At 35.3% G+C, this 26,348-nt stretch overlaps 3 protein-coding genes and 1 long non-coding RNA gene across 6 annotated transcripts; 2 read left to right on the top strand and 2 right to left on the bottom strand.

Annotated features, from left to right (window-relative positions):
* Nucleotides 1-99: 99 nt before the first annotated feature.
* On the top strand, nucleotides 100-2,102 carry alpha-PheRS (phenylalanine--tRNA ligase alpha subunit). The gene is made up of 3 exons (XM_065302035.1): nucleotides 100-539; nucleotides 600-1,302; nucleotides 1,367-2,102. The coding sequence occupies exons 1-3, from the start codon at nucleotides 329-331 to the stop codon at nucleotides 1,932-1,934; spliced, it is 1,482 nt and encodes a 493-aa protein (XP_065158107.1). The 5' UTR covers nucleotides 100-328; the 3' UTR covers nucleotides 1,935-2,102.
* LOC135791604 (uncharacterized) lies at nucleotides 1,915-2,478 on the bottom strand. Of its 2 annotated transcripts, XR_010548085.1 has the most exons (3): nucleotides 2,292-2,478; nucleotides 2,104-2,236; nucleotides 1,915-2,041 (listed from the first exon to the last, which is right to left on the bottom strand). It is a non-coding gene; the product is annotated as an uncharacterized lncRNA (long non-coding RNA). The 2 variants fall into 2 exon arrangements; XR_010548086.1 differs by having other exon boundaries at nucleotides 1,915-2,236.
* A 410-nt stretch (nucleotides 2,479-2,888) lies between these two features.
* Synd (protein kinase C and casein kinase substrate in neurons protein Synd) lies at nucleotides 2,889-25,660 on the top strand. Of its 2 annotated transcripts, XM_065302037.1 has the most exons (9): nucleotides 2,892-3,207; nucleotides 21,691-22,064; nucleotides 22,281-22,469; nucleotides 22,645-22,871; nucleotides 22,929-23,049; nucleotides 23,203-23,307; nucleotides 23,552-23,697; nucleotides 23,758-23,915; nucleotides 24,024-25,660. In XM_065302037.1, the coding sequence occupies exons 2-9, from the start codon at nucleotides 21,702-21,704 to the stop codon at nucleotides 24,134-24,136; spliced, it is 1,422 nt and encodes a 473-aa protein (XP_065158109.1). In that variant the 5' UTR covers nucleotides 2,892-3,207; nucleotides 21,691-21,701; the 3' UTR covers nucleotides 24,137-25,660. The 2 variants fall into 2 exon arrangements, with proteins under 2 accessions (XP_065158110.1, XP_065158109.1); XM_065302038.1 differs by lacking the exon at nucleotides 23,203-23,307 and having other exon boundaries at nucleotides 2,889-3,207.
* On the bottom strand, nucleotides 25,528-26,340 carry Dim1 (thioredoxin-like protein Dim1). The gene is made up of 3 exons (XM_065302042.1): nucleotides 26,144-26,340; nucleotides 25,915-26,051; nucleotides 25,528-25,847 (listed from the first exon to the last, which is right to left on the bottom strand). The coding sequence occupies exons 1-3, from the start codon at nucleotides 26,219-26,221 to the stop codon at nucleotides 25,634-25,636; spliced, it is 429 nt and encodes a 142-aa protein (XP_065158114.1). The 5' UTR covers nucleotides 26,222-26,340; the 3' UTR covers nucleotides 25,528-25,633.
* Nucleotides 26,341-26,348: the final 8 nt, after the last annotated feature.

Genomic DNA, 26,348 nt, shown 5'->3' with positions numbered 1-26,348 from the left:
ATACGCAATATCTTTACATCATTTATTTGCAAAGTGGCAAAATATGAATGATATTACTATTAGGTTGGTATTGCCAACTGTAGACTTTAGTTCTAGATTTTCCTGCTGCGGTGTGTCACTGATTTACTTTTAACATCTTGCAATACTTTACGATTTCGCGTAACAAAAGTAAATGCAGCATGTTACACTGAATCAGACGCAATATTTATTATTGTAGTATACAGTTAATAAATTATTCACCTATATTTATGAAGTAGCAGTGATACCTGCCATTGTATTATAACTTTAATTCAAGTCAATTTGTCTTGAAAACCAAAGTAACCTCGAAATGGCGAACCTGCCGGAGAAAATTCTTCAAGAATTGTCCACCAAACAGTCCTTAAACACCTTGGATCTAGCGCAAGTATTCAATGAAGACCATCAGAAAATAATCGGTGCTTTGAAGAGTATCCAAGCTAATGGAGAACTTGTCAATGCTGAGGTCATCAGCAAGACTTCTTTGGAACTCACTTCTGAGGGCACTGAAATTGCTGAAACAGGTACATATCAGTTATAATCCTTTTTAAGTACATATATTAAAGTATATATTATTAATATAGGAAGTCATGAAGCAAAAATCTTTAACTCAATCCCTGATGCTGGCATCAAGCAAGCTGAGCTCATGAAACTTCCAAATGCAAAAGTTGGCTTTTCTAAAGCAATGTCTTCTGGTTGGATCCAAGTGGACAAGTCAGGTGGTCCACCTTTAGTAAAAAAGAAGGTTGATAGTATTGATGATGTTGTTAAGACTCACTTAACAGCAATAAAATCCGGTCAGTTGTCTAACATACCTGATGCAAAACTGCAGGAATATAAGAAAAGAAAACTCACCCAACAGGTTGTAGTCAAGAGTTTTGATTTAACTAAAGGTCCAGAGTTTAGTTTAACCTTGAACAAACTTGAAACTGATTTAACATCAGAAATGTTGCTCTCTGGCAGCTGGAAAAGTCTTAAATTCAAGGATTATAACTTGAATGCTAAGGGCAGTCAACTGGATTGTGGATATTTACATCCTTTATTAAAAGTGCGCTCGGAATTCAGGCAAATCTTCCTGGAGATGGGATTCGCCGAAATGCCGACGAATAATTTCATTGAAAATTCCTTCTGGAACTTCGATGCGTTGTTCCAGCCTCAACAACATCCAGCAAGAGACGCGCATGACACTTTTTTCATCTCAAATCCAAGAACTAGTTCTAAATTCCCTGAAGAGTATTTAGAGAAAGTGAAAAATGTGCATAGCAAAGGAGGATATGGTTCATTGGGGTACACTTCTATTAATTTTCAATATTTTAAAATAATTTAATTATTTTTTTACAATCTCCTATAGTTATGGATACGATTGGAAAATTGAAGAAGCCGAAAAGAATCTCCTCCGCACGCACACCACCGCCGTGTCCGCAAGAATGCTCTACGCACTAGCGCAGGAAAAAGAATTCAAACCATCGAAGTTTTTCAGCATTGACCGCGTGTTCCGTAACGAAACACTCGATGCCACTCATCTAGCTGAATTCCATCAGGTCGAGGGAGTTATTGCTGATTATAACTTGACGCTCGGTGATCTTATCGGCGTATTCACCGAATTCTTCAAAAAGTTAGGCATCACTGAATTGGAATTCAAGCCAGCGTTCAATCCGTACACCGAACCGAGCATGGAGATCTTCTGTTTCCATCCCGGTTTGAATAAGTGGATTGAAATCGGTAATTCAGGCATTTTCCGGCCGGAAATGTTGCTGCCGATGGGTTTGCCTGAAGATGTTAAGGTTATCGCGTGGGGTTTGAGTTTAGAGCGGCCGACAATGATTAAATACGGATACAATAACATTAGGGATTTGGTTGGACCTAAGGTGGATCTGCAAATGATTCAAAGTAGTCCTGTTTGCAGATTAGACAAATAATTTTATTCAAAATGCATTTACATTCATTACTTTGTCAGTGATAAATTAACTTAAGATCTAAGAATATCAACATCCTTATTGGAATGGAGTTGTTTGCTTGGCTGGAACTGAAAAGTAATTTCTTTCTTTGCATTTGCTGTTTTCAATATTATAAAATGACACTACTTACTTGTGATTAATTTGTCCTCATATCTTATCACCATTTGCTTTGTCAACATCTTGTAGGCTTTGATATTCAGCAAATTCGTATTAATGTCCTCAACTTCACTTGATATCTGGCTACATTTTAGCTTTAGGTCCTTCTAAAACAGCAAAATTTATTGGTTTTTGCTTTTGTTTCTGAATTATTAGTTTTACAATGTTATTTGTGTTGTTTTTCACTGGACAGACATTCATATCATTGTGTAGTAATTCTATTAAGTTGTCCAATCTTTGGGATGTTTCATCTTTACTGCAATCTTTGTGCATGGTTTTCGATTTAACGGCTAACAAAGTAAAATAAACTTGGTTTAGGACCTTTGATAAATGAATTAGGGGTTATGTTTATAACGGAAATATTGCAAGTTTGAAAGAGTCGTATACAATTCATTTAATTTAAAAATCATTGCAATTTATGATTAGAAAACGTGTTAAAAATAAGTTTATTAGAAATCTGTAAGATTTAAAGCATAATTGCTAAAGTTATATTACTAACCGAAGTAAATATAACGTTGATTTATCATTTTTTCAAATTGGAATTTTAAAGCAGCCGCATCATTATTATATATATGATCCAATTTGTTATAGGTCCGGCACGTGCTGCCCCCTATCAGAAAACGTCTCATTTCTACGAACTAAAGTTCCGAACTTAAAGCACGTCATCTCTTTTCACGAGAAAAAATTATTGCCGATTGACGTTTGTGCAACGAAGACGCAACATTATCAGACGGGGCGCCGCGCCGTGCGTGCCTCGCCGAGCCCGCCAGCTCGCGCATTCAGTTCAGCCGAGTTCAGCTGCGGAAACGGAGTTCGGTCGGTGCGGCTGCTACACCTCGGCACGACGAAAAACGGCGACGTGTGTTTGTTTGCGGCGCGTGAAGCGTTTTCGTAATTTTGATTGCGCACGTTGCGACAAGTGGAGGAGCGATTACGCAATTTGGATATATCTACGCACGGTAGACACGGGACGCCCCCGTTGGGATTAATTCGGCGACGATTGTGAGTTTTGTGAGTGCCAGAGCACGCAGGACGAGGAAGAGGAAGGAAGGAAAGGAACCAGGCGAGCGTAAATAAGGTGAGCCGTGTTCCATTTGTATTTGTTTCTATTATATTCGGCGAATCGGCGTCGGCAAACGCAACACATCGTGACGAACGCTGCAACGTTACTCTTTTTTTTTTATTGTTCAACTCTGCGAATGAATCCCAAATCGTGAATCATATAAAAAACGCAATGCTGTCAACAACTTGTTATGTATAGCATTAGATAAGATCATGTATTACTCGAGATATTGTATTGCGGCGGAAAGGGCTTTTAATTGTTTAAAGCGCGTGCCGAAGTACAGCGTAGCAGTGTCATGTTATTGACGGCGACGGTTGCGCGTACGCCCACTTGCTCAACCACCGATCGGGCACACCGGGCGCACGCCGGGAAAACAACTCAACCCGTTCGAATTGTCGCGCATGAGCCGCACGAAGAGGCGCGGGACGCGACAACGCGCTGATGAACGAACGAACGGTAATCGCGTCTGTGTCGCGCGCTAGAGCGTCGTGGAAGACGATAGAACACGCGCCGCGGCGTAAACTCGCCAAGGTCGTCACTTTTTGGGCACCTGTAGGAGCACATAGCGCTGGTATTTTTGAACTTATTTGAGCCACGCTAATTTTAGTTTAACTTTCTCAACGACGCAAAAAATCATCATGTTGAATGGTATGGAAAACTTTGCATTGCATTTAAAATCTTTACTCACGCGTGTAATTTTTCATTAAAATTTTAATTGCAAGTTTATGATTAATATGCTAGGTGTAATCAGGCGAAAAATGTGCGCTTTCGGGCCAAAAAGCCATTAATATTTTATTACATTTTTGGACAGTATTTCTACACACGAGTATAATATGTCATTGTGTTGTTAAACAGGCATGAAACGAAAATGTTTATATGCATACTCGTGAGCGATAACAAATTGTCGCGAAGGTCAACCATCACGCACAGCCCTGTTGTCCCCCATTTGCCCAAATCAGGCGTAATATTAATTATGTTGTGCTACTCTTTGGGGACACCATCACTGTGTATATGCAACTCCTGCCGGTGACATTGACATGCATGCGCCGCAAATAATAAATTGTCTGGTTCGGTGCGAGTGTGTGCATCGTTGCACAAGCTCAAGCGCATTTCAAGCGCATCCATTTTGTGTTGGATGATGTACTTACTTACAGCATATCGCGCACATCAAATATTCATGAGGACGTGAGTCATGAGTCATTTAAAGTGTTTATATTTTTAAATAAATTACGTGCATTGTATAAGTGAAGTGATATTGAAGTGGAATTTTGTTGCAAATTGTTTTTTTTTTGTAGTTACATACTCGTGATATGTGTGATTCGTGTGTGCGCCTAATTTGTGTTGGTTTTATTGGTGCATTTGATGTTTGTTATTTTTGGAAGTCTAGCAGAACGTGCTCATGGCGCGTTGTAAGATTGGTGTGCATTGTGCATTGTTCATTCACGTTATTGTGCATGAGTAGAGTATGCACTCGTAGGTACCGATATATGCATTTATATTTCGTTGACTGCGTTTACTTTGCTGCGAGCAGTGTTACGTTTCTGTGAGTTTTGCATACAAATTGCTGCGATATACTTTGAACGGAATTTCTCTGGAGGGTTACTATTTTTTGTTAATTGAAACTCTTGAATTGACTTCTCGACTTTGTTTTTATATAGATTTGCACGTAATGGTAGCACGTAAACTTTACAGGTACTAATGAAAATTAAACTTCCGTGTAAAACAAGTTTAAAACTCTTAGATACTTTCCTCTTTTCAGAATTTCTAAGAAAACAACTTTTAAATTTTAGTAATTAAGAAACTACTAAAAATAGTTATTGATCATCTTCCTACCTGTACAATCGATATTTTTAAAATTTAAACATTGGTAACTTTAATAGTTTACACCGCCGCAAGTGCATCGTCATTGAAATAACTTAGATCGTACGTAATGGCGATGTATCTAACCACAGCGCACGTAATATTGCAATCAACAAACCGGTGTGCGAGGTAAACATCCATCGTTTTCACTGCTTTTGCCGTGTTTCTGTTGTTTTTATTGATTAGTTTTTTTTTTTTCAAAACGCTTTGCATTCGCCTCGCATGCTGGTTTGCATCGTTATTGATAGTTACCTATTTGCGTCACAGGTTTTAGTATTATGTCTATATTGGTTGATACACCTACATTTATTGCGAATCACATAATAATAATTATGATATAATATTAATCACTCACTAATGACGTTTTGCTTTAGTTTATTTTTATTTATTACCTATTAGGTGTAAATCAAATAGAAAGTGTCATAATATTATCTACTCATATAAAAAAATAGTGCTTTCTTAAGCAATGAAAAGTAAAAGTAGAATTTGTGAAGGTAGATAACTAAAAATTCAAAAAACCAACGCCGACATTTGATAATAAATTAAGCGGCGATTCATTGGAATGTAAGATGACGAAATGTCAACGCGAACGAAGAATTCAAGTTAAAATTCATTTACATTTGGCTTAAAATACGTTCTTGAAATGAAATTTGTTGGTTACGTGACGCGTCGTTTAGGTTTACTGAGCGTTAATGTGTTTGTTCGTAATTTGCGTTTATTACAACCAACATCCCAAATGTTTGCGCGTTGAGATGATTTGTTATGGTAATGTGGAAAAACGCGCTGGCCCGAATTTCAACGGTGCTTGAAATTCGGATAATGAAAAGCCGCCTCGTTTGTCTAGCGATTAATTAACTCGTATTTACATCATATGCTTTTATATTTACTCAAGTGGCGACGTTTAGATTATTAAATTTAAACATTTCAACATCACAGATGGTTTATAGTATGTAGCGCGGTTTTTCCGAAATTTTATTTGTATTTTCCGGAAGTATTCATTACAAAATTTTGCCATGGCGCTTATTAAACAACATCAATTGATGGAAATGATCGCAATGTGAGTGAATAAATGAATACGACGCAATTTCATTTGCAGTCTACGTTAGTACACATTATTGTCACCACATACGATCATTATATCGTATTTGTACATTAGGCAACACACAGTACATTTTGTACTGATCGTATGTGGGGACATTTATCCTACATGTGTGGTTAAACTAATTTGGTAGGCGGAGTTTGTGAGTTTGGTGTTTTGACTGTTTAGTAGTCAAATGTTGTACTGGTTATATTTGGTGTTTATTCGAGTAGTTTCTCTGCAAACACACGCACACTACAAATATAGGTGCTTATTTGTCGCCGCAGTGGTTTGCTTGTGACATGGCACGTGTTGTCGCACACTTAAGCGCGGCGAATTTAATTTTAGAACCAAAACATGCGTTGGTGTTTCACTGAGCTTTCGTTTTGAAAATCGAAACGCAAACGAGAATGCGTTTTGTTTTTTATTTCATGAAGGAATTGTGTCAAGGTCGCGCTGTAAAAAGTAAACTTTCAGCCAGGATTGTTTGCATTCCTGAGTTATCATTGAACACAAATGGAGTTTGTGTTTGAATGAACATGAAAAGCATGACGCTGATAAGCAGCATTATCAAGCTGGAATTTTATTGTTAAGGAGTTGATTAAAATCCGCTAGAACTTGTTCTCGCTTTTTTTCGCTATTGGTTGAAATATGTTCATTGTTATTCAGGTTTGAGTGAGCATTTGTATTAGCACCTTGGATGCTTGTTGCTTGTTGGCACTTGTGTCAGACAGGAGGGAAATGAACGCGCTTTGTGAAATTTCCTTCCTCGAAGCGTCCTCCTTGTTTCCTCTGCGATTGTCGAAAGCGACGCAGCCTTCAAATTGAATGGTTGTGTTGTCTGTTGTGAGCGTTTTGTGTGAGAAAAGGGCAGTTTGTTCATGGATGAGGGTACCGAGAATGCAAAGTTTGCATATTTCTAAAGACTGACAAGTGCTTCATTCGTCTTCATCAACAAAACCAAGGAAGACGTGTTATCTTTATTAACTGCTTGTCGGATAAGGTAGAAGTGCTTTTGATGATGACGTATCTGGCTCTAACTCAGAAGTTTTTTTTGTATTTTAGGCTGTAGTACGCGGTTATTTTGAGGTGTTTTATTGTTTTGGAATTTTCTTGCGTTTCTGTTGAGTTGCCCCACGTGCAGCGTTTTTTTTTTAATAAAAAAAAATCTGGCCTCATTAATATCACTGGGTGATTTAAGAATAATTATTTTATATTCTACAATAAGAATTCTTTGAAAAGAAAACCATAGTGAATTATCAAAACCTTACTGCTGTTGTTGTCATAATAATTACACCATAAAACAAAAGTAACTTCTTCCCAACTCGACTCTTCTCCGAGTTCATCAATAAAATTTAATTTAACATGACATAATGCCGTGTAATTCATTATTATTGATGATTGTTTCCTAACCGTGCATTACCTGCAATAAAATTTAAGTGTTAAGACTCTACGTGTGCAAATTTCACAGTGTGTTTCCAAAACTTGCTCAAAATTAGCACGATAAGCGTACTGTGCTTAATTTAATTCCGCAACTTCCCGCAATGTTGCATTAGTGACTACAGTCAATAAAATATTAATGAGTAATCACGACGAATCTGTTACGATGAGTTATTCGTTTATTATTTCGTATCAAACCGGTGTATCATTAATTGAGTAATTTCTGTTCATATCTACGCGTGTCTTTACAGACGCATTAAGTATGATGGCATCGTTTAATAAGTTGTTTATCTTTGGATTTATCATCAACACTTGACGTCTTATCATGAATTGGTATGATTAGTTGTTGTTGATAAGATGTAATTGAGTATAGGGACTTTGTACTGAATGTAGACCAAGGTTAAAAATTGCACAATTGCAAAAAATTAATTTGATCACAATATTTTTGTGATTTAAAGAAAATATGAAATTTGGGAAGTACAGGTTTGATATTATGGTAAAAAATTACTTTTCTCTTTCAACTTACGATATTAAAATGTCCCAAATTGTCATCCTAGCTTTAGTAAGTAATACATATCGATCCACTTTTCCAAAACGATATGCATTACTTGATTTTACGACTATTACTCTTTACTCTCTACGTCCCTACTTAACTTTTACGATGACTGCGAATAAATATTGTAATAAAATATCGAAAGCGATGTAGAAATCTCAATGAGATTGACTCTAAACGATTGTTTAGTGAAGCACATCATACGGCACGCAATTTGGCTGGTCTCTTTCCTATTTTTTTTCAGTTACGCCGCTGGTTTGTACTCGCGTTCGTATTGGAATTGGCATTCCATTTCAATTCCGGCGTAAAACATTCCACCATTTTCGTATTGTGCGATTGTGCTGTACTCACTTAACTAGCAAGTGCTGTCGTTATTCGCGCACAACACTCAGTCATTCACTTTGCAATGGTGCATGCGAAACGAATCGGACAAATCGACTAAATTAACCGTTCATTAAGCAGGCCTTTTTATTTTCGTATTCTTTACGGCTGTGACTGTGAATTGTTCGGTGCGTCGTTTATGGAATACAGAGTTGGTACAATTATGCTAATTTCCACGCTTCACTTTCTAATCAGTGGATTGGTATTCGTTATTTCGACTCGGTTTTTGTCAAAAGCAAAAAAGCGTTCAAAATTTTATTGGCGTAATTTTGGGATAATTTTCCCAAGTATCATTCCACTATTGTTTAAATTTTAAAGCCAATAAAATCGAATTGAACTTGTATCTTTTAATTAATTTTTAATTCGATAGCATTGCAATTGCAAGTAAATGAATTAAATTCAATTTTTAATATTTTCACAGTCTTAAAAATTAGTTTTTTTATTGTAGGTTAATTAATAAGTTAAAATAAAATAAATGTTATTAAATTTGTGCTTCAATTTAGTTTCGTTTCCCAGACAGCGAGACGTACCCGTTGGCCATAGACAAGGAAGTGCGCGCAGATGAGAAATGACAAATGACAAATTATCCTTAATTCACTCTCCATTTCAACTTATTCAGCACTCATTCATTACTTATTCTCTTATTAGCCAGTTCAAGCGACCAAAAGTCTGGGAACTGTATGTCTGGCGAAGTAATAAAAATTACCAAACGAAATTAATTTATCACAGTAGTCGTCTGGAATAAATCTTGCGTTTGTTTTGTCATTTCTGCCATTTATGTTGGCAGTATTGTCGTCTCATTGTACTAAACATTTAAGTATTGTGAATGGTTGGTAATAGTTAGTAAATGATGAGTAAAATTTTTCTTCAGCTTGTTGTTGTTTCTGCGGCAGACAGTTAACGTTATTAACATTATTAACAATAAAAGAACCACAGCGTTTATAACACGACTCCGGGTTATAACAATAACAGCTATTTTTCTACAACGTTACATTACATGACTGAGGGACATCATGAATGAAATGTTGTGGGATTTTTTTCAGTATTTTCCTTTTTGCTTTCTTGGATTTCTTCTTCATTTGAAGTTTTTTCTTCAAATTTTAATGAAATAAGGTAAAAATTTATATTTATTGAAGAATACGTAATCCACGGTATTAATATTACAATTTGAATTTGAATAACATTTCTCGGGTTTGAGCTTGACCTGTAAAACAAAAATCTAAATTCTTGTGGTCTAATTTTTTCATTCCGCGAGTTCTTGACTTTGAAGCAAACATGTTTTCCTGGCTGATATTATTTATTTCGTATTGTTGTGCGGCACTGTGCGGTTTCTTGGCATTCACACACATTCCCATGAGTAAAGTCACTACATTACTGAAACCGCTCGAATGACTTGTGTATTAATAAAAATGAATGTGCTAACTAACCGCTACTGTCTGCTGCTAGTGCAGCTGGAGTTGTCGGTTACAAATCGACACAATGCGCCCGATTTTATACCTATGTGCTGCTCGAGTGTTTACCTAATTTTTTATCAAGTGTAAAGCGCAGAAGAATTTAGAGAAATTTATTACTTGTGTCTGTAATTGAAAGAAGTCTAATAGGCTAACAAGATGCTTTCATTTTTCTTTTATACTAGCACAATATACTTAAATAGAAAAATGAACCAGAAGTGAAAAGGTGATAATGTGTAACAAATTTCTCTTAAGACAAATATTTAAATGGATGAATTATTGAATAAGTAGGAGGAACATGTGGTGGAATAAAAGTATTTCTTATTTATTAAAAAGTAGGCTTAAATAAAGTTACAATATAGGTGGATATTAGTTTTCTTTTGAAAATAATCTGTTGATATTATTTTTACATTTCTATTTTGCAAAAAAATACCTTTAACGACGATAATTGGCAATTATTGTAACAAAACTACACAAAATATAACCGTTTAATATTTATTATCTAACGGTACACGTTCATTTCGTCATATATAAGTTTCCTCGAAGACCCTCGAGGACTCGGAGAGTTCAAGATCAAGATACACGGCGAAATTACTTAGATGAAGAAAACTTGCGCTCGCGAACAATCTTAAACTTAAGCAAACTTCAGCTATGTAAACTGTGCACTCTGCAGTCTGCATCATGCTGTTAAACTTGTAATATTTCTTATTAACACACAGAAAATGAAGGAAAAAAACGTTTGACTCACGTAAAGGAATCTCGAAACAATCTTATTCTTACGTTAAATTAACTCTGAGTTGTACTCTCCGCGTCTCCAGCACTTGATTATACAAGAGTCTTCGTTACCCGCGCCACTTGCGTACACGAGAAGGAAAAAATGAATTTAATTAAAGGCGCATAATTGACGATCAGTTTCTGGGATATTAATCACGGTGTGTAATGACTGCGTGCCGTAACGCATGGAACATTCCTGGCTGCACAGAGTGCACCACACATACGTTGGTTGCACACGAAATTGCGTTCGGTGTGCAGCAACGAGTACGAGAGTGAATTAATGCGTTAATCAATAAATCGTGGTTGCGACTAGCCGGGTGAGCAAAAACTAGACAAGTTTCGCGCTGGGAGGAGGAGCATGCAGATTACACACTTGAAAACAGGACAGGAAATTAAATATTGCATGTTATATCAAATTAATTGTAATCTATCGAATTATTGTTTGATATTTTGTAATTAAATTCATAACTATGATATGCAATGATTTGTTTTAGCGTGGAATTTGTATATATGTTGAATTTAATTTTATTTAAAACAGTTTTGGTGAAATTAATTAAAAACTTGAATTCAAGATAGAAATATTTAAGTTTTGTATGAGTAGGAAATTGGTAGCGATTGCATTTTGATCGCCAAAGAATCGATTAATTGATTGATAAGTGAATGAACCGCAAGTAAATGAACGCGCATCGATAACTCAATTAGAACGCCTTGAAAGGTTTCGTTTTGCGCGTCGCTGCTAGTTATAATTAGAGTTTTCATAGCCAAGCCAGATGCAGATGGAAATTTGGTCCATTTCAGATGCGATTTTATGCACTCACAATAGAAAGCGATTTCTTTTTTATATCTTTCTTCTGCTTTTAGCAATTCTGGATGTTAAGTTACGGCCGTTGTGTGCATTCAGGATTTTATATTTGTGATTAAAATGGACACAGTGTAAAGTTGGCCAGTTTTTCCAAGTTCCACTGGAAGTGCTGGACGTTACGATACAGATAAAAAGTTTTCTATTGCCATTAATGCCATTAAGGTGAAACGCTAATCGAGCGAAGAAGAGAAATTCACTTGCGATGAAAACCACTGTTTTGTTATTTAACTATTTATTTAAACGAGTGATTTTTTACATTATTTTGATTTTTAACTGAATATTTTTACACTTGCTTGGGTAAAATTGATTTTCAATATACCTACGACTTGTACACGTTTACAAATGTGGCCAGTTTCCGTGTTTCCGCCTTTTACGTTTCTCCAAGTCTCAAATTGCAGTTTTTTTTTCGTTTTAGTCGATCAGTCGACTGACTCTCTCGACAATCAGCACTAACAACGTTTCCACTGCGGATATCACGTGAAAACGTTCAAATGATCTGCTTGATGAGACTAATAATAGTCTTTCAGCGTTCTCTTCTCGTCGTTTCGTCCTTACGTGAATGCCACACCTCGTATCGAAATCGATACAAATATTTCGCATCATTTTTGGCCACAGCGAGTTATTTTCGGTTACAAATCGACAAAAAAATAAGGCACGCCTTCGACCTCATCACTTCATTTTTATTTATTGCGTAAAACGAAAACTTTTTAATTTAAACTTGACTTGGCTGTGAAATTTTTTTCTGATACTTGTTACATCTTTTTGTGCTTCTGGTAAGCTTGTGAACTTCATGCATATTCAATGCATTCGCCTCAATTAAAACAAAATAAATTATAATTCCGCTAGTCTCTCATAACTGTGCTCTCGAATGCCACAAACGTATCAAAACGTAAATAAAGGCAAATTAAATGCAATTGTGTCATTCGTATCGTCCATCATGACCTCATAAACACACTTCTACATATTTGTAATATCATTTCGCACTGCACTGGCAAAAGTAGCAACGTTTTTATATTCATAATTCATATCTGTATGAATTATTAACAGCCTGAACTTCCTGCATGCCAAAACTGCAGTATAAATACTATAGTTATTTATGTGAATATTATTCCAATGTAACAGAATTATAGAAATGTCATTTGCGACGCATATAGGGAAATGATTTCTACTGCAGGAATTTATTCTAACTGCAATGTTGAATTTATAAAATTATGCATTTTACGTGAGTTAAGGCGCGCTATGTCAAGTTCGAGTCCAATTACATGTAATCTATTTATATTGTCGGTCTACTTCTAATTAATCCGAGGTTCTTGATGGTAGCGGGAAATTGGAAGTTGCGAGCGCGCAGCGATGCGTCTTTGATATATTTTATGTGCTTTTTTATGCTGTTGGGTGATACGATATGCAGTGATAATTACGCTTCATACGCTTTGTTGTGTCATGTGTGTGCAATGAGCAATCTGTAGATCATTGCACTCATATGAGTCAAATGTGATGGCATTAGAGTTATATGGTCATAGTTAATATTGTCGCGATACATCATCATACAAGTTTATTGAAATTGATGGAGTATTAGGTTTTTTTAAAATTCTGTCATTTTAAAAATTGGTAATTGAAAAAGTTTGTTTTTCTATTAAATAATTACAAAAATTTGCTTTTGTGGCAAATTTCTAGGCAAATCGAATCACTCCTCAATAAATGTCAACTTAAATTAATTATAATTAAATTAATTTGTGTAACAAACTAATTTGTATTGTTCCAGAACTTAACAACATTTGCATTTTTATTTCATTCCACTGCTGTGTTGATATTATATAAATCATAACTTGTTCAAATGAATATGCAAATATTTGCACCTTAATGGCCAAAGAAAATATCTGCTTACAAGTAGGTCGTCGGCGTATTGTTGTGTAATTTGTTTTTCCTCCAGCCGACCCGATTGCACACATTATTAGCCATTTGTATTAGTTTCGCAAGCCCAAAGCCCACAATAAACACTGGCACAATTTAAAGTCGCCGATACGAGCGATTCTTAACATGGCAATTTCCTTTACGGGCTTTGCAAATACTAGTAATAATAGTAATTCGCATCATGCATCGCCGTCGATGGATGTGCATGATGACAATCATTATGGTGATTTTTTGCTGTATAGTCGTCGACTGCTGCAAAAGTAATTGCACTTTCCTTTTGATTTCTACTTAATTTTTACTTTTCAATAGCGTCGACTTTTTTCTGCGTTTTTAATTTTAATCTGGAAATGGGTAATCAGGTCGTACTTTGCGGGCGAGTCGAGATTATTAAATTAAATTAGTACTAACAAGGTATATGAAAATTATTAATGTGGCCAAGTAGATGAGATCGAAACATGTTCAACCACCGAGGGAGGCAAAGAAGCCTTTTATTTATAGTATTCGCTTACTATGGCTCTGCTCGTTCATCAGGTTACTATGTAATCGGCTTAAAATGCTTTCACTCTGCCATCTGGTATCACATTTCATATTATCCAAATTACAGCGTAGGCAAAAATTGAAAATATTCTATTTGTTGATTAAACAAGAAAATAGTTTATGTCATGTTTATTTGTTCTATTCATGTTTGTGAACGTTATCTATGTGTACTTAGTAGCGATGTAATAGAGTTGCTGGCTTGCTCGGTAGTTGCTTTGATGTTACGCACTTTTTTTACGTCGGTCAAGCTCACAGCGACACGCGTACTATGAATCGTAAGAATCTTCTCAATGGGCGTCAACGAACTGAACGAAAAGTGTGGGCATGTGAGCAAAGAATGCGGTTTGGTTACGTCGCGAGGCCGCTGGTGTTTTCTCATCAGAAAACCACGTTTATGTTGAGTTAACTTGGCCGCCTTGAATTATAACTACCGCACTCATTAGCTCCTCATTTCCTAATCAATCATTATCGCATTTAAGGAATTATTTTATGAGAAACGTGTTAATTTGCTGGATTTATGATCCGTTTACCAAGAATGACAAAATTGCGCTCGATAAGAATTTTTGATTGTTGCATGATCAAAGCGGATTTATTATTTGCGATAACATTTGGTTTTTTTACGTGTTTGTGATAAGAATTTATTGAGTGTTTAATACGTTTATGTGCTTGGTATTTAGAAAAGTTGCGATTAGAATTGTGTTTGTTTGATATAGCGGTTTTCTTAATGCTGATGAATATTGTTTCAACACACGCTTGATGATTAAATAATAATTGTAATTAGGCTGTTAATTAATCGACGCTTGGATTAGAAATAATTGAATTCATACATGTTAAGCATGGATTTTAGCACTTTTTATGCATAGTGGCGGGGTTTACAGTTAGATCAAGTTCAAGTTCGCAACTGTCGGTTGAAATTTTTACCAAGCGTAACGAACTATAAAAAGTATTGAATAATTTAATGCTTATATAATTCTATAAGATGATTTCAACTCAAAGTGAACTTTCTATAAATTTTCTTCATCTATACAAGTTGAAAATTGAAGTCTGACTTTTATGTTTTGTGGTGCTGAGTGCTTTCAAATGTTTTTTTCGTTATTTTTATCGTGCACATATTGTACATATTGAAAATTCACATAAATATGTCTACAACGTGTTAAAATAAAACACTTGGCAACACATTATCATTGAATTAGATTGAACGCTGAAAGCTTTCGATAATCTATTTCATGTGAATGGAATTCAAGTCATGTTTTTGTTTTTATATATTAATTATGAAGTTTTTTTTATTGGTATTTTTGCTGGTGATGTAAAAGTGATATCTCTACGGTTGTAAAATGCATTTTATGCAATTCTGTCGGCGTTCTTATAGTGTGACTATAGCCTACGAAGGTATAGAAGAAGTATTAAAAAATCGTAAAAAAATGGAAATTTTCAATTTTTAGCACTTTTAATCACATGTTTCGCCCATTTACCTCACGATATTTAATTATTTTATATTCCAATCTGATGGAGAATTTTCCATTCTTTCATAATCTGCAATTCGTTGGTTGCTATCGCTTTTAGTTTAAGAGATATTAATTATCAAAAATTGTTGAAAAAAAGTATCAAGCACCCCCCCTTGGCAATTTTTTCTTAAGACTCAAAATTTCATCTTTCAGATTTCAGTTTTAACTATCCTATCTTATAGAGAATAGTTCGTAGATTAAGACGCTGCGATCAGATCTTAATTATCTCTTTTAGTTTACGAGATATTCGCGATTGAAAAAAATAGGCAAAAATTGAAAAATATCACTTTTTAGCACTTTTAGTCGCGTTTTTCGACCTTTTACTATTGGAAATATAATTAGTTTATATTTTTATCTGATAGAGAATTTTCCAATCTTTCATAATCAACAATTTGTTGGCAGCTATCGCGTTTAGTTGAAGAGATATTAATTATCAAAAATCGTCGAAAAAAAGTATCAAGCACCCCCCCTTGGCAATTTTTTCTTAAGACTCAAAATTTCATCTTTCAGATTTCCGTTTTAACTATCCTATCTTATAGAGAATAGTCCGTAGATTAAGACGCTGCGATCAGATCTTAATTATCTCTTTTAGTTTACGAGATATTCGCGATTGAATAAAATGGGCAAAAATTGAAAAATGTCACTTTGGAAATATTATCATAAGATTTAAAATTTCATCTCTCAGATTTCCTTTTTAACCATCTCTGATAGAGAATAGTCCGTAGATTAAGACGCTGCGATCAGATCTTATTTATCTCTTTTAGTTTACGAGATATTCGCGATTGAAAAAAAATAGACAAAAATTGAAAAATTTCAGTTTTTAGCACTTTTAGATACATTTTTTGCTTTTTCACCCTAAGACATTTAATTATTTTAGATTTTAATCTAATAGAGAATTTTCCAATCTTTCATAATCTGCAATTCGTTGGATTCGGGCGCTTTTAGTTATGAAGATAATCACTATCAAAACACGTCAAAAAATAATATCAAGTTTTGAATGAGTTTAGAGGAGGTTCAGAGCGCAGGGAGGGCAATCATCTAATCAACCCATTTGCATCTGATTTGCTTCTTGTTGTTACTCGCATATTTCGTTGTACTTTATTATACCACGCTTGTAGTGTCATGTTTGATTAAATTATAGTAAGAAACAGCTTGATGGTATATGAAAGAGTTAAATTATTGGTTATTATGCGCCCAATCAGCAAAATCCTGCGTGATATTTTCGCCTTTTAAAAAACCAATAGGGGTTTTTGAGTAATTGATATTAAATTTATTTTTAACGATGTAACGATGATAAAAACATTACTGTAATTGATAAAATTGATACATGATTTACGATTATTGCAAATATTTTGGTAAAAGTTGTATAAATCATCATATACGAGTAAATTGGTATGTCTTTGACTGTCTATACAGTTAATTTGCGTTTGTTGATAATAATCACGTTCTTTTATTGTACTTATTATATATGCAAGTGGAAAATAAGTTTTTTACAGCCTAGGCACTAAATTGAACTTTCACTTGCTTCTTTTCAAGTAAAAGTATTATACACACATATGCGAATAGTTGTTGAATCATTTACGAGCGCGATTCGAAACGACTTTTGAAGCAATTAATAAAAATAAATTCTAAACTTTGAAATTTACACATAAGCTAATAAAATGCATTTTAAGTAAATGCTATTTTTAGTAAAACTGCGAATTGCATGGCAAAATCACTTCTCATTACTTTAAATTACGTAATAATTTTTACATATTACTCCTTCTTATTTCATAAAATTTTTAACATTTAAAGTTAACGCATACTTGGCACAGGTTTCATTTTTGATCTTCAAACAATTTTAATTTTGTGTATGTTGAACTTGATGCTTTCTTTGCCAGTACGGATGCTAACTATGTCAGTAATGTCTGGTATGCCGGAAAAAGCCGGTCAAAAGTGCAAAGTAATCACCGTCATCTCGCAGGACCACATGTCTGTAGTCTCTGCGATCGTGCAGCATGTTGCACGCTGCGCAACGAATCATTGTGAAGCCGAAGAGCTCGAGGAACAAGTGTAAACGCCCAAGAAAACACATTTAAACTTTAACTTGCAATATGTTTACGTATTGGAAACATTTAAAATTCTTTTCGGACTTTAATCGTGAATAACTTTTTGTCCATTAGTCTCAGATTCATAAGAAATACTCTAAAAGACGCAGATTTTAATTCTAAAGTAATTTTTCAAACAATTATAATGTCACACAAGTAGTTCACGTGCAATTAATTAAATAATTATACTTATAGAACAATTCCTTTTATGTCACTTAAAAACACAACAAATTTATTATATTTAATAAACTTATTATGCTCTATTTCCATCGTGATTTTGATTGATATTTGTTTAATGACAAGTGTTTATCATTCCGGTAACAATTCTGTATTTCTAATTCAAGTTACAGGTGAATTAAGTGAATGTGAATTGTGAACGTTGCATTTTCCTCCAAAGGTCAAACACTTCATTTACTTTTTTTCTAGTAGCTAAGTACCTGCTTACTACAACACGTAGGTACCTACCTACCAGTATTTTTCTGCAATAAATTCCACGCCGCAATTATGCAGTAATCGAAAAATTATAATAAACAGAGTAATTTTCTTTTCACTCCTCTGATAGACATAAACGCTGAAACAAATCGGTTTTGTAGTTTACCAACTTGAAGGCAATGTAACATATTACAGGCTTTAAAGTAACGAGATTTACAAGCCGTACAAGTTGGCTGTTAGTGTTAACCTGTTACAATTGCAAGAATTCGGTCGACTGCTGTGAATGGCTCGCATGCTCGAGTTCTGGTTTATTGTGCACATTGCGCATTGTGTTTGCTACAGTTTTAATTCCGAATGAAAGCAAGGTGTTTCCCATTCTGTTCAATATGTGATAATATAGTCATGGTAACCTTACTTGGTGATCAATCTGGAAGTGTATCGCTTTAACAACACCTTAACAAATCGATTTATTTTGTTTTTATTTTGTTCGAGTAATCACTTAAATCACATTTTTCATTTTCCATTTTTGGATTCAATTTCATTTAAATCTGCACTTAAGTCAAATGAGGGAATGGGCGATCGATTTTTTTATATGGGTTATGGTTGTGATAAGAACATGGAACTGAGTGAATATTTTGTAGAAGTTATGAACCGATTTATTCAATTTTTCGCTTTTATTTTGAAAATTAGCCTTTGATTAAATTAAATTATTAATTATTATTTAATCAAAATTTTGTACAATAAGCTGGTAATCTTTTGCTTTAGACAATTGCTTTTGACATTTACTTATGTGTTAACTAATTTCGTGAAATTAATTAATAACTAGATATATCAACACTAGTATTCTATGCCCCGATTTGCTGTATTTTACAATCAATTTTATTTATTACTGGACAACTTGGTACGCGATAAAATCGAAACTGTGCATATCAAGCAAGTGCACGAAATGAATGTCGGCTTGTCGAGCGCTGCGTGTGAATTTCCTTTTAGTCTTATATAACAAGAATGTGTAACGGCGTGGCGAACGCCGCCCACAAATGAAAATTTGCACGCCGGCGAAGAATTCATGCATAAATTAGTCTCGAGTAATACACGATAAGAAAGGAAAATTAAAATCTAAGAAGCGCTGGAAATTATCTTTTAATTTGAGGCATTTTCATGGTTTTATCGCACTACATCAAATCTTGTGGAATTATTTTTACTTAAACTCTATACATACGAGTATGTATAACTTTTAAGATTAATTAAAACTAAATTTATTGTTGTCTAGACTTTTTACAGAGCTTGTACTTTTTGAAATTTATTAAGTTCGTTTTTATAGTCATTAATATCCGTAATTCTTTTCTAATTGGAAGAAGTTTAAATGGCTATGGGATTATGAAGCATATCCCATTAATCCGACTTTAATTCTTCGTAACATTGTTATAAATCTGAGGAACTTTTCGTAAATGAACAAATGCTATGAATTCTTAAGAAATTTTAGTCTTGTCGAGTTTATTTGTGGATTTTACAAACTTTTAATATTCTAATGTTTATTGTCCACGCAAATAGAATGCAACAATAAAACGGTAAAAGTTCTGATCTGTTGACCTATTGACCACAACTTTACGATTTGATTTTCCATCGCGATAAGTGATTGTTAATACAGTGAATATTCACACTTATCTCCTCAACATCAACGCCATCATCACCTCATTGCGCACCGCTGCACGATTTTAATGCCAAATCACGCTGGGCTTAAATTAAACGACACATTCTGCCTCTCCGAATGCTTAAAATGCAATTGGAAATAAAACACAAAACGAGTTCTTTTCCAAAGCATATTGAGAATCCACGTACTCACAGTACAACATACCATAAACACCAACTAACGCATAACATTATAGAAATTTCAGTTTTTGTTTGAGCTCTCTGAGCATGCGCATAGGTGAGATGAGTATGCGAACCGAACGTGGCACAAACAGACGAACGTGAAATACTGTTACTCAACACACTTTCGACTCTTTGAAAACTACTCTTTATCCGACGTGCGAGTTGCGATTTTTTGTGCTGCTGATCTTTGTTCATCCTAGTTATAAAAATTACCAACGAGAAACGTACAAATGAATATGCAATGCTTTAAATGACAAAATCGTAAAGTGACAATTCCGATACTACTTATCTTTGTTTATAATTTATGTTTATGAATTATTATTAAGATTTAACAACAACAATGTAACAAATCTGAGATATCTTCATCTCATTCGGAATTAAGTCGTACCGAAAGCAATTTATTAAACAATAACGCGCATTAACTTAATAAGTAAAACCGCAAACATAAACAAGTAAGCGCAGATCTCATTACCGATAAACCCACGTAAATTTTTATTTTAAATTCAATTTATTTTGACGCGCCTACTTCCGACTGCCGCAGACGTTTCATCAACACCCAAATTAAACTTTAAAGAATGCGCTCGAGAAATTAAGAAATCAAGACGTGGGAAATTAACTTCCATTCTTTCCTAATTTTTCTCTGCTCGTTTGTGTCTCTTTCACGACACGTAAAGTTTAAGTTTATAGCTTTAACTTTGCATAAAACACAAGCCAAGCAAGTTTCTTTTGTCGTAAACAAAGCGATTACGCAAGCAGGCAAGATGGCGACAGTTTTAATTATGTGCAAATTTAATTTTCATAAAGCCAGCTCGTTTCTGTTTGTAGTCGACTACTGAATGGATTGAATTAAACATGAATGCCTTAAGATGGTTTTCCGGTAATTTGATTGCAATATAATTGAATTTATTCAATAATTTTCCTTCGCTGCTGTTTTTACTTTTCACGAGCGATTTTTTGCTCGCTAGAGTGTAGAGTGTGCCGGTGAACTTGTACTTAGAACTTTGAGTCGGGCAGACGAGCGCGTGTGCAACAATGCATCATAATAAATGCTAATCGTGGCTTTTAAGCGCGTCCGCCGAGCGGAAACAATTAGATTTCGTCTTCGCCTCGGGTCGAATTAACTCGTTCGGATCTAGGCGGAAAGTACGAGCGAATTTGTTGAATTAATGCGCGCACGTTCTCGGTAAGTCGTAAGTTTTCCGACCTTCCAGCGCGCGCAAAAGTTTTACATAATGTGTGGAATATTCATTACGTTATTATTGCTGGTATTATTAGTCAGTCATCTTTACGCATAATGCACAGACATGATCAACATTGGGTTTTGTATTTATAAAGGATAAGTGTGGTATAGGCATAATCTATATGAAGAAAGTGGTGTTAGTTAGAGCATTTATAACTAAAGAACGGCTGGACAGAATTTGATAATCTATTATTTGTTAGATTACTCTTTGCCTTGAATAACAGAATATCTTTGAAAATACTAAAAATTGTGTTGTAAAGGGTGTTAACTATGGGATGAAACGTGAGATGGCACAAAAATGTAATATTTGCAATGTTTGTTGCTTTTAAATTAAATAAAATATCCTAAACAAAAAAATACATTTTTACCAAAAACTACGGATATTTTAGGAATTTCTTTGCTCATATTTCTTGTCATAATGACAACGTCAAACACTACATGCCTTAAAATAACGTAATTTTATGTGTTTCACTTGCAAACATTAAACTTAATTTTCCTTGTGTTTTCTCTTGCAGATTAAGTAAAAATGTCACATCACAGCGACGATAACATGCTGATAGCGACGAGCGACTCCTTCTGGGAGCCAGGCAACTACAAGCGCACCACCAAGCGCATCGAAGACGGCTATAAGTTGTGCTCGGACCTTATAGCACTCGTCACCGAGCGCGCCGAGATCGAGAAGAACTACGCCAAGAACCTGAAGGCGTTCTCGAAGAAGTGGAACGACCTCATCGAAAAGGGCCCCGAGTACGGCACCACCGAAGCGGCGTGGAAGGGTGTCCTCGTCGAGGCGGACCGCCGGTGCGATGTGCACAATCGCATCCGCGACAACCTCAACATCGAGGTGATTGGCAAGATCAAGACGTGGCAGAAGGATAATTGGCATAAGGTAACACACAATTTTAATTATGATTAATTATCGCATAAATGCATAAACAAAACCAAAAGTGAAAGCGGTTTTACTTGGAAAGATGAGAGTTGATTAGATTGAATATGAATTGAGAGAAACGTGCGACTTTTTTTAAAAAAACAAACAAAATTTACGTAACGATGTGAATTTTTTGCTTCAAAATAGATATTACTTATTATCTTGTTGTTTGTGTAGAGTATGATGCAAGTTAAGGAGAGACGAGACATGGAGGAGGCTTTCAAGAAGGCGCAGAAACCATGGGTGAAGTTTCTGCAGAAGGTGGAGAAGGCGAAGACAGACTATCACACGGCGTGCAAGACTGAGAAGTCCGCTTCTAATCAGGAGCGGAATGCATCGGGCGATAGCTCAATTTCACAAGACCAGGTAAAATAATACCCACTTTTAAACATGGACAACTAATTGTTATGTCTGCATTAACATACTGTTTATTTCTTTTGTTTAACGTTACTATTATAATCAGAGAGCTGGCGTGGTCAGTATATTAACTAAGTTTACATAAGTTATGTAATAAATCATATATTTTGCTTTTTGATTTTAGATTAAGAAGATGCAAGACCGCGTGCAGAAATCGAAGGACGACGTGCAGAAATGCAAGGAGAAGTACGAGCTAGCCCTGCAAGAGATTAACGGATACAATCCGAAATACATGGAGGATATGCGGACTGTTTTTGAGACGTGTCAGGAAAAGGAAGGCCTGCGATTGGAGTTCATTAAGGATACCCTCTATCATATACACAAGCATTTAAACATTTACAAAGACTCTGCGTAAGTTTGCGTCTAACTGCAAAGTGAAGCATTTTTTAAGTTGATTGTATTTTTTAGATTGCCGTTAATTTATGAAGAATTATATCACACAATCCACAACGCTGATTACAACAAAGACTTGAAATGGTGGTCGAACAATTACGGCGTCAATATGGCGATGAATTGGCCTTCGTTTGAGGTACGTACGTTTTGCTCCGCGCTGTGAGTTTGGGTGTTGACATTGTGACAATCGAGATAAATGCATGATGCGCTCCTTTTCTCGAGAGAGTGGTCGTTGTGAGATTTTTGGTTTTAATTTCGAATTCGTGTGTTGTGCATGTTTGTGACGTAGGATTACACCGAGGAGTTCCGAGATATTTCCAAAGGTAAATCAAAGGAATCCGTTCCCACTGGCATTATGCTCATCAATCAGCGCCCGGTCGGCGAGGAACTGCATGTATGCTTATATTATTATTTTATTTTTATATTTTTCTAAAATTATTAGCCTCTCATCAATAATTTTCATGCTGTTGCTAAGTTTTACGCGAATGCACCTACATTTCATTCATTTTTATTTGGGTTAAGTTTAATTTTGGAATGTTTTTAAGAGTAATCATCTAAATGGAATCAAGCACCTCTTTAATGATATTATTGATAAGAAATGTGTGTTCCTGATCAGTAATTGGATTATTGTATTGTAGGATTTCTCCACGACAAAATCATCGGTGAAGTCTGTCAAGTCATTGCCCTCGAAAACAAACAGCAACGATAGTCAAAACGATAAGGACGATACTCCTGTGAAATCACCGCCGAAAGTCGAGAGTCCGAATCGTGCTTCCACCATAACGTGAGATAAACTGTTTGTGTTTACCTATTATTCAAGATAATGTTGAGTTTTGTCGTTTAGTAATGGATCATCAGGAAACAAAGGCGATGCTAATCCTTTCGAGGAAGAGGAATGGGACGAAAGCGATGCTATGGTTGACAATGGCGAAGCTGGTGTGCCAGTGAAAGCGCTTTATGACTACGAGGGTGCCGAAAATGACGAATTAACTTTTAAACAAGGTTAGTTTATTTAATAAACAATTAAATCTTGTCTAAAACAACTGAAAGCATTATTTCATTCATTTAATTATCAAATTCGATAAAATATTGAATTTCCTTTTATTCTAGGTGACATATTTGAAAAACTAGAAGACGAAGACGAACAGGGCTGGTGCAAAGGACGAAAAGACGGCCGCGTGGGGCTGTACCCCGCCAACTACGTCGAGCCGATCTCATCTTGAGCGGACGGCGCGTGTTAAGTTTCTTATTCTTCGTTGTTGTTACGTTACATATGCATATATAAATGAGTATTTATATCAATCAGTACCGAAAGAGAGCGAGCGAGAGAAGTACGCGAGCCGGCCGCGTAATACGCTCACGAATCGTGTTCGTTTGTTATTGTTGAAGTGCGCTCCTCATCCTCGTAAATGTAATGTATGTACGATATATGCGCATACCAAACGATAAAAACAACATGTAAACATGGTTTAAACATAAAAGCAAATGCATTCATCCAGCGCCACTCGCATTTATATTTTCTAATTTTGTTAAGTTTCGTTGTATCATTGTATTCATACGTTAGAAGCGCGGAAGTGTAGATGATTTAAGTTTAACGCGTTTAATGAATAAGTACGTACTGTGATCATTTTGTGTCAAATGCGCGGGGTGAGCGAGAGCACGCAGCATGCAGATATTAGACAAGATGCGCGCGGACGCTTTTATTTATATTTCTACGCCGTTGATAGCAGAGGCGCGCGTACGACGAATGACAAACGATGCGACGTCGGTTAATCATTTCCATTTACATTACGATTCCTGTACAAACAAAACAAAAGCGACTAACCTATGGGAACATGTTATATATATTATTGCGTTAGATGAAAGTTAGAATGTGGTTAATTCTTGTTTGTTTTCTTATCCGTTTGCGATTGAATGGTTAATCATATTATTGTCACATTTAGTATTCGTGTATGTATGTATTTAGGTATTTATTTACATACTCTCTCCATAGGGCCTACACATCATAAAATGTATTGTGTACATATAGTTTAAACGAAGCAAGCAACAGAAGTAACTGAGATATGTAACAAAATGACTAATGTAAACACAACAAAATGTAAACTATTCGGGAGGTGCACAGCGGCCATCGAAACAGTAGGCTATTTCATAATGATAAGCAAGTGTTGCAATAAACCGATTTGGTATGTTAGACGCGTTTCGATGGTCGGGTGTTTTCCTGACAAGGACGCGTAACATTATTTTGGATAAATCTTCGATTTTCGACTGAAAACACACAAAATCGTAGACGGTGTATTAATAAGGACTAAGCTCAATACTTGTAGGAATGTATTTTTCCGTCGGATTGAAGGATTTATGCGAATGCGTTCTTGAACGACCAGCGATAATAGGAAAGTGGGACACAATAATATACACCTATGTAAATATCAGTTATTTAAACATATACAAACTATTTCGAATTGCTAGCCACAAACTGGTAACAATAGTTAATCAATACGTTTCTGTTCCTTTAGTTATCACAATATCAGTATTAAAAATACGAAATTTTCAAACCCACATGATATTTTGTGGCTACCAATTCCGAAAGCAAATCAAAAAAATGTCAGTCTGAATGTTGGTTCCACCTGATGAAGATTGAAATTTATTTAAAATTTACCATACACTTATATATATATTATACATAAATAATATCTAATATTTATAGTTGTACAGAATGCGGATTAATATCTATATTTAGTTGAATAGTCTTTAGGTGAGACCACTAAACCTCTGCCTTTTCGCGCTCCCCGATACACCGTCTCAACGATGTCGATCATTTCCTGTTTGTCCTCCAGCGGCCAGTTGATTTTGTTATTGTTGCCGGTACCCAAATCGATCATTATGTGCTTATTTCTGAAGAAAAACATCACAGTGCATGGGTCGTACAATTCATACCTACAAGAAATAATATTTAAAAGATCAGTAAGTGAAAAAGAAACTTGTAAAGTATATGAGAACTTACATTTTGTTGAAATCTGGAACTTCAGTGATGTCAACCAGGTAAATAACAGCAAAGTTTTTCACTTTCTCAGCGATGCTGTACATGACCTCGTCCATTTTCATGCACGAGGGGTCCCAATCGTGTCCGAAACGTATCACCTATACATATTCCCCGTTATTTCTCTATGATTCTTCATAATAAGAATTGTTGATGTTTGGTTAGCTTCAAAAGTATGTATTAGCTTACTTACCACAACTCTATCTTCTTCTGATAAGATTGCCTGATCTACCTGCCACCCATTGTGTAAATGCGCTAGCATATAAGACATCTTGGCGAATTTTAAAGAAGTTTTTCTCGGAGAATTAAACGAAAACAAGTCGAAGAAAACAAGTTTTAATAGTAAGGTTATAGGTGATGTCACTTTTATTTGTTGTGGCAGCCAATGTCAATTCAAG

This window comes from Atheta coriaria, unplaced genomic scaffold, assembly GCF_025399875.1.
Source record: "Atheta coriaria isolate IRGN ID8LTWV9N9 unplaced genomic scaffold, Caltech_Dcor_3.1 hic_scaffold_5_pilon, whole genome shotgun sequence".
NCBI classification, from domain to species: Eukaryota; Metazoa; Arthropoda; class Insecta; order Coleoptera; family Staphylinidae; genus Dalotia; species Dalotia coriaria.
Note: the sequence above shows the minus strand (reverse complement) of the source record. Positions and strands in the feature narration are given on the sequence as shown.

Bases quoted from the DNA above. Each gene is read 5' to 3' on its own strand.
- alpha-PheRS (XM_065302035.1), top strand. From the start codon at position 329: ATGGCGAACCTGCCGGAGAAAATTCTTCAAGAATTGTCCACCAAACAG. The intron at 540-599 runs GTACATATCAGT...TTATTAATATAG, and splicing joins CACTGAAATTGCTGAAACAG to GAAGTCATGAAGCAAAAATC. The intron at 1,303-1,366 runs GTACACTTCTAT...AATCTCCTATAG, and splicing joins GGAGGATATGGTTCATTGGG to TTATGGATACGATTGGAAAA.
- Synd (XM_065302037.1), top strand. From the start codon at position 21,702: ATGTCACATCACAGCGACGATAACATGCTGATAGCGACGAGCGACTCC. The intron at 22,470-22,644 runs GTAAAATAATAC...TTTTGATTTTAG, and splicing joins GCTCAATTTCACAAGACCAG to ATTAAGAAGATGCAAGACCG. The intron at 23,916-24,023 runs GTTAGTTTATTT...CTTTTATTCTAG, and splicing joins CGAATTAACTTTTAAACAAG to GTGACATATTTGAAAAACTA.
- Dim1 (XM_065302042.1), bottom strand. From the start codon at position 26,221: ATGTCTTATATGCTAGCGCATTTACACAATGGGTGGCAGGTAGATCAG. The intron at 26,052-26,143 runs GTAAGTAAGCTA...GAATATGTATAG, and splicing joins CAGAAGAAGATAGAGTTGTG to GTGATACGTTTCGGACACGA. The intron at 25,848-25,914 runs GTAAGTTCTCAT...TATTTCTTGTAG, and splicing joins GTTCCAGATTTCAACAAAAT to GTATGAATTGTACGACCCAT.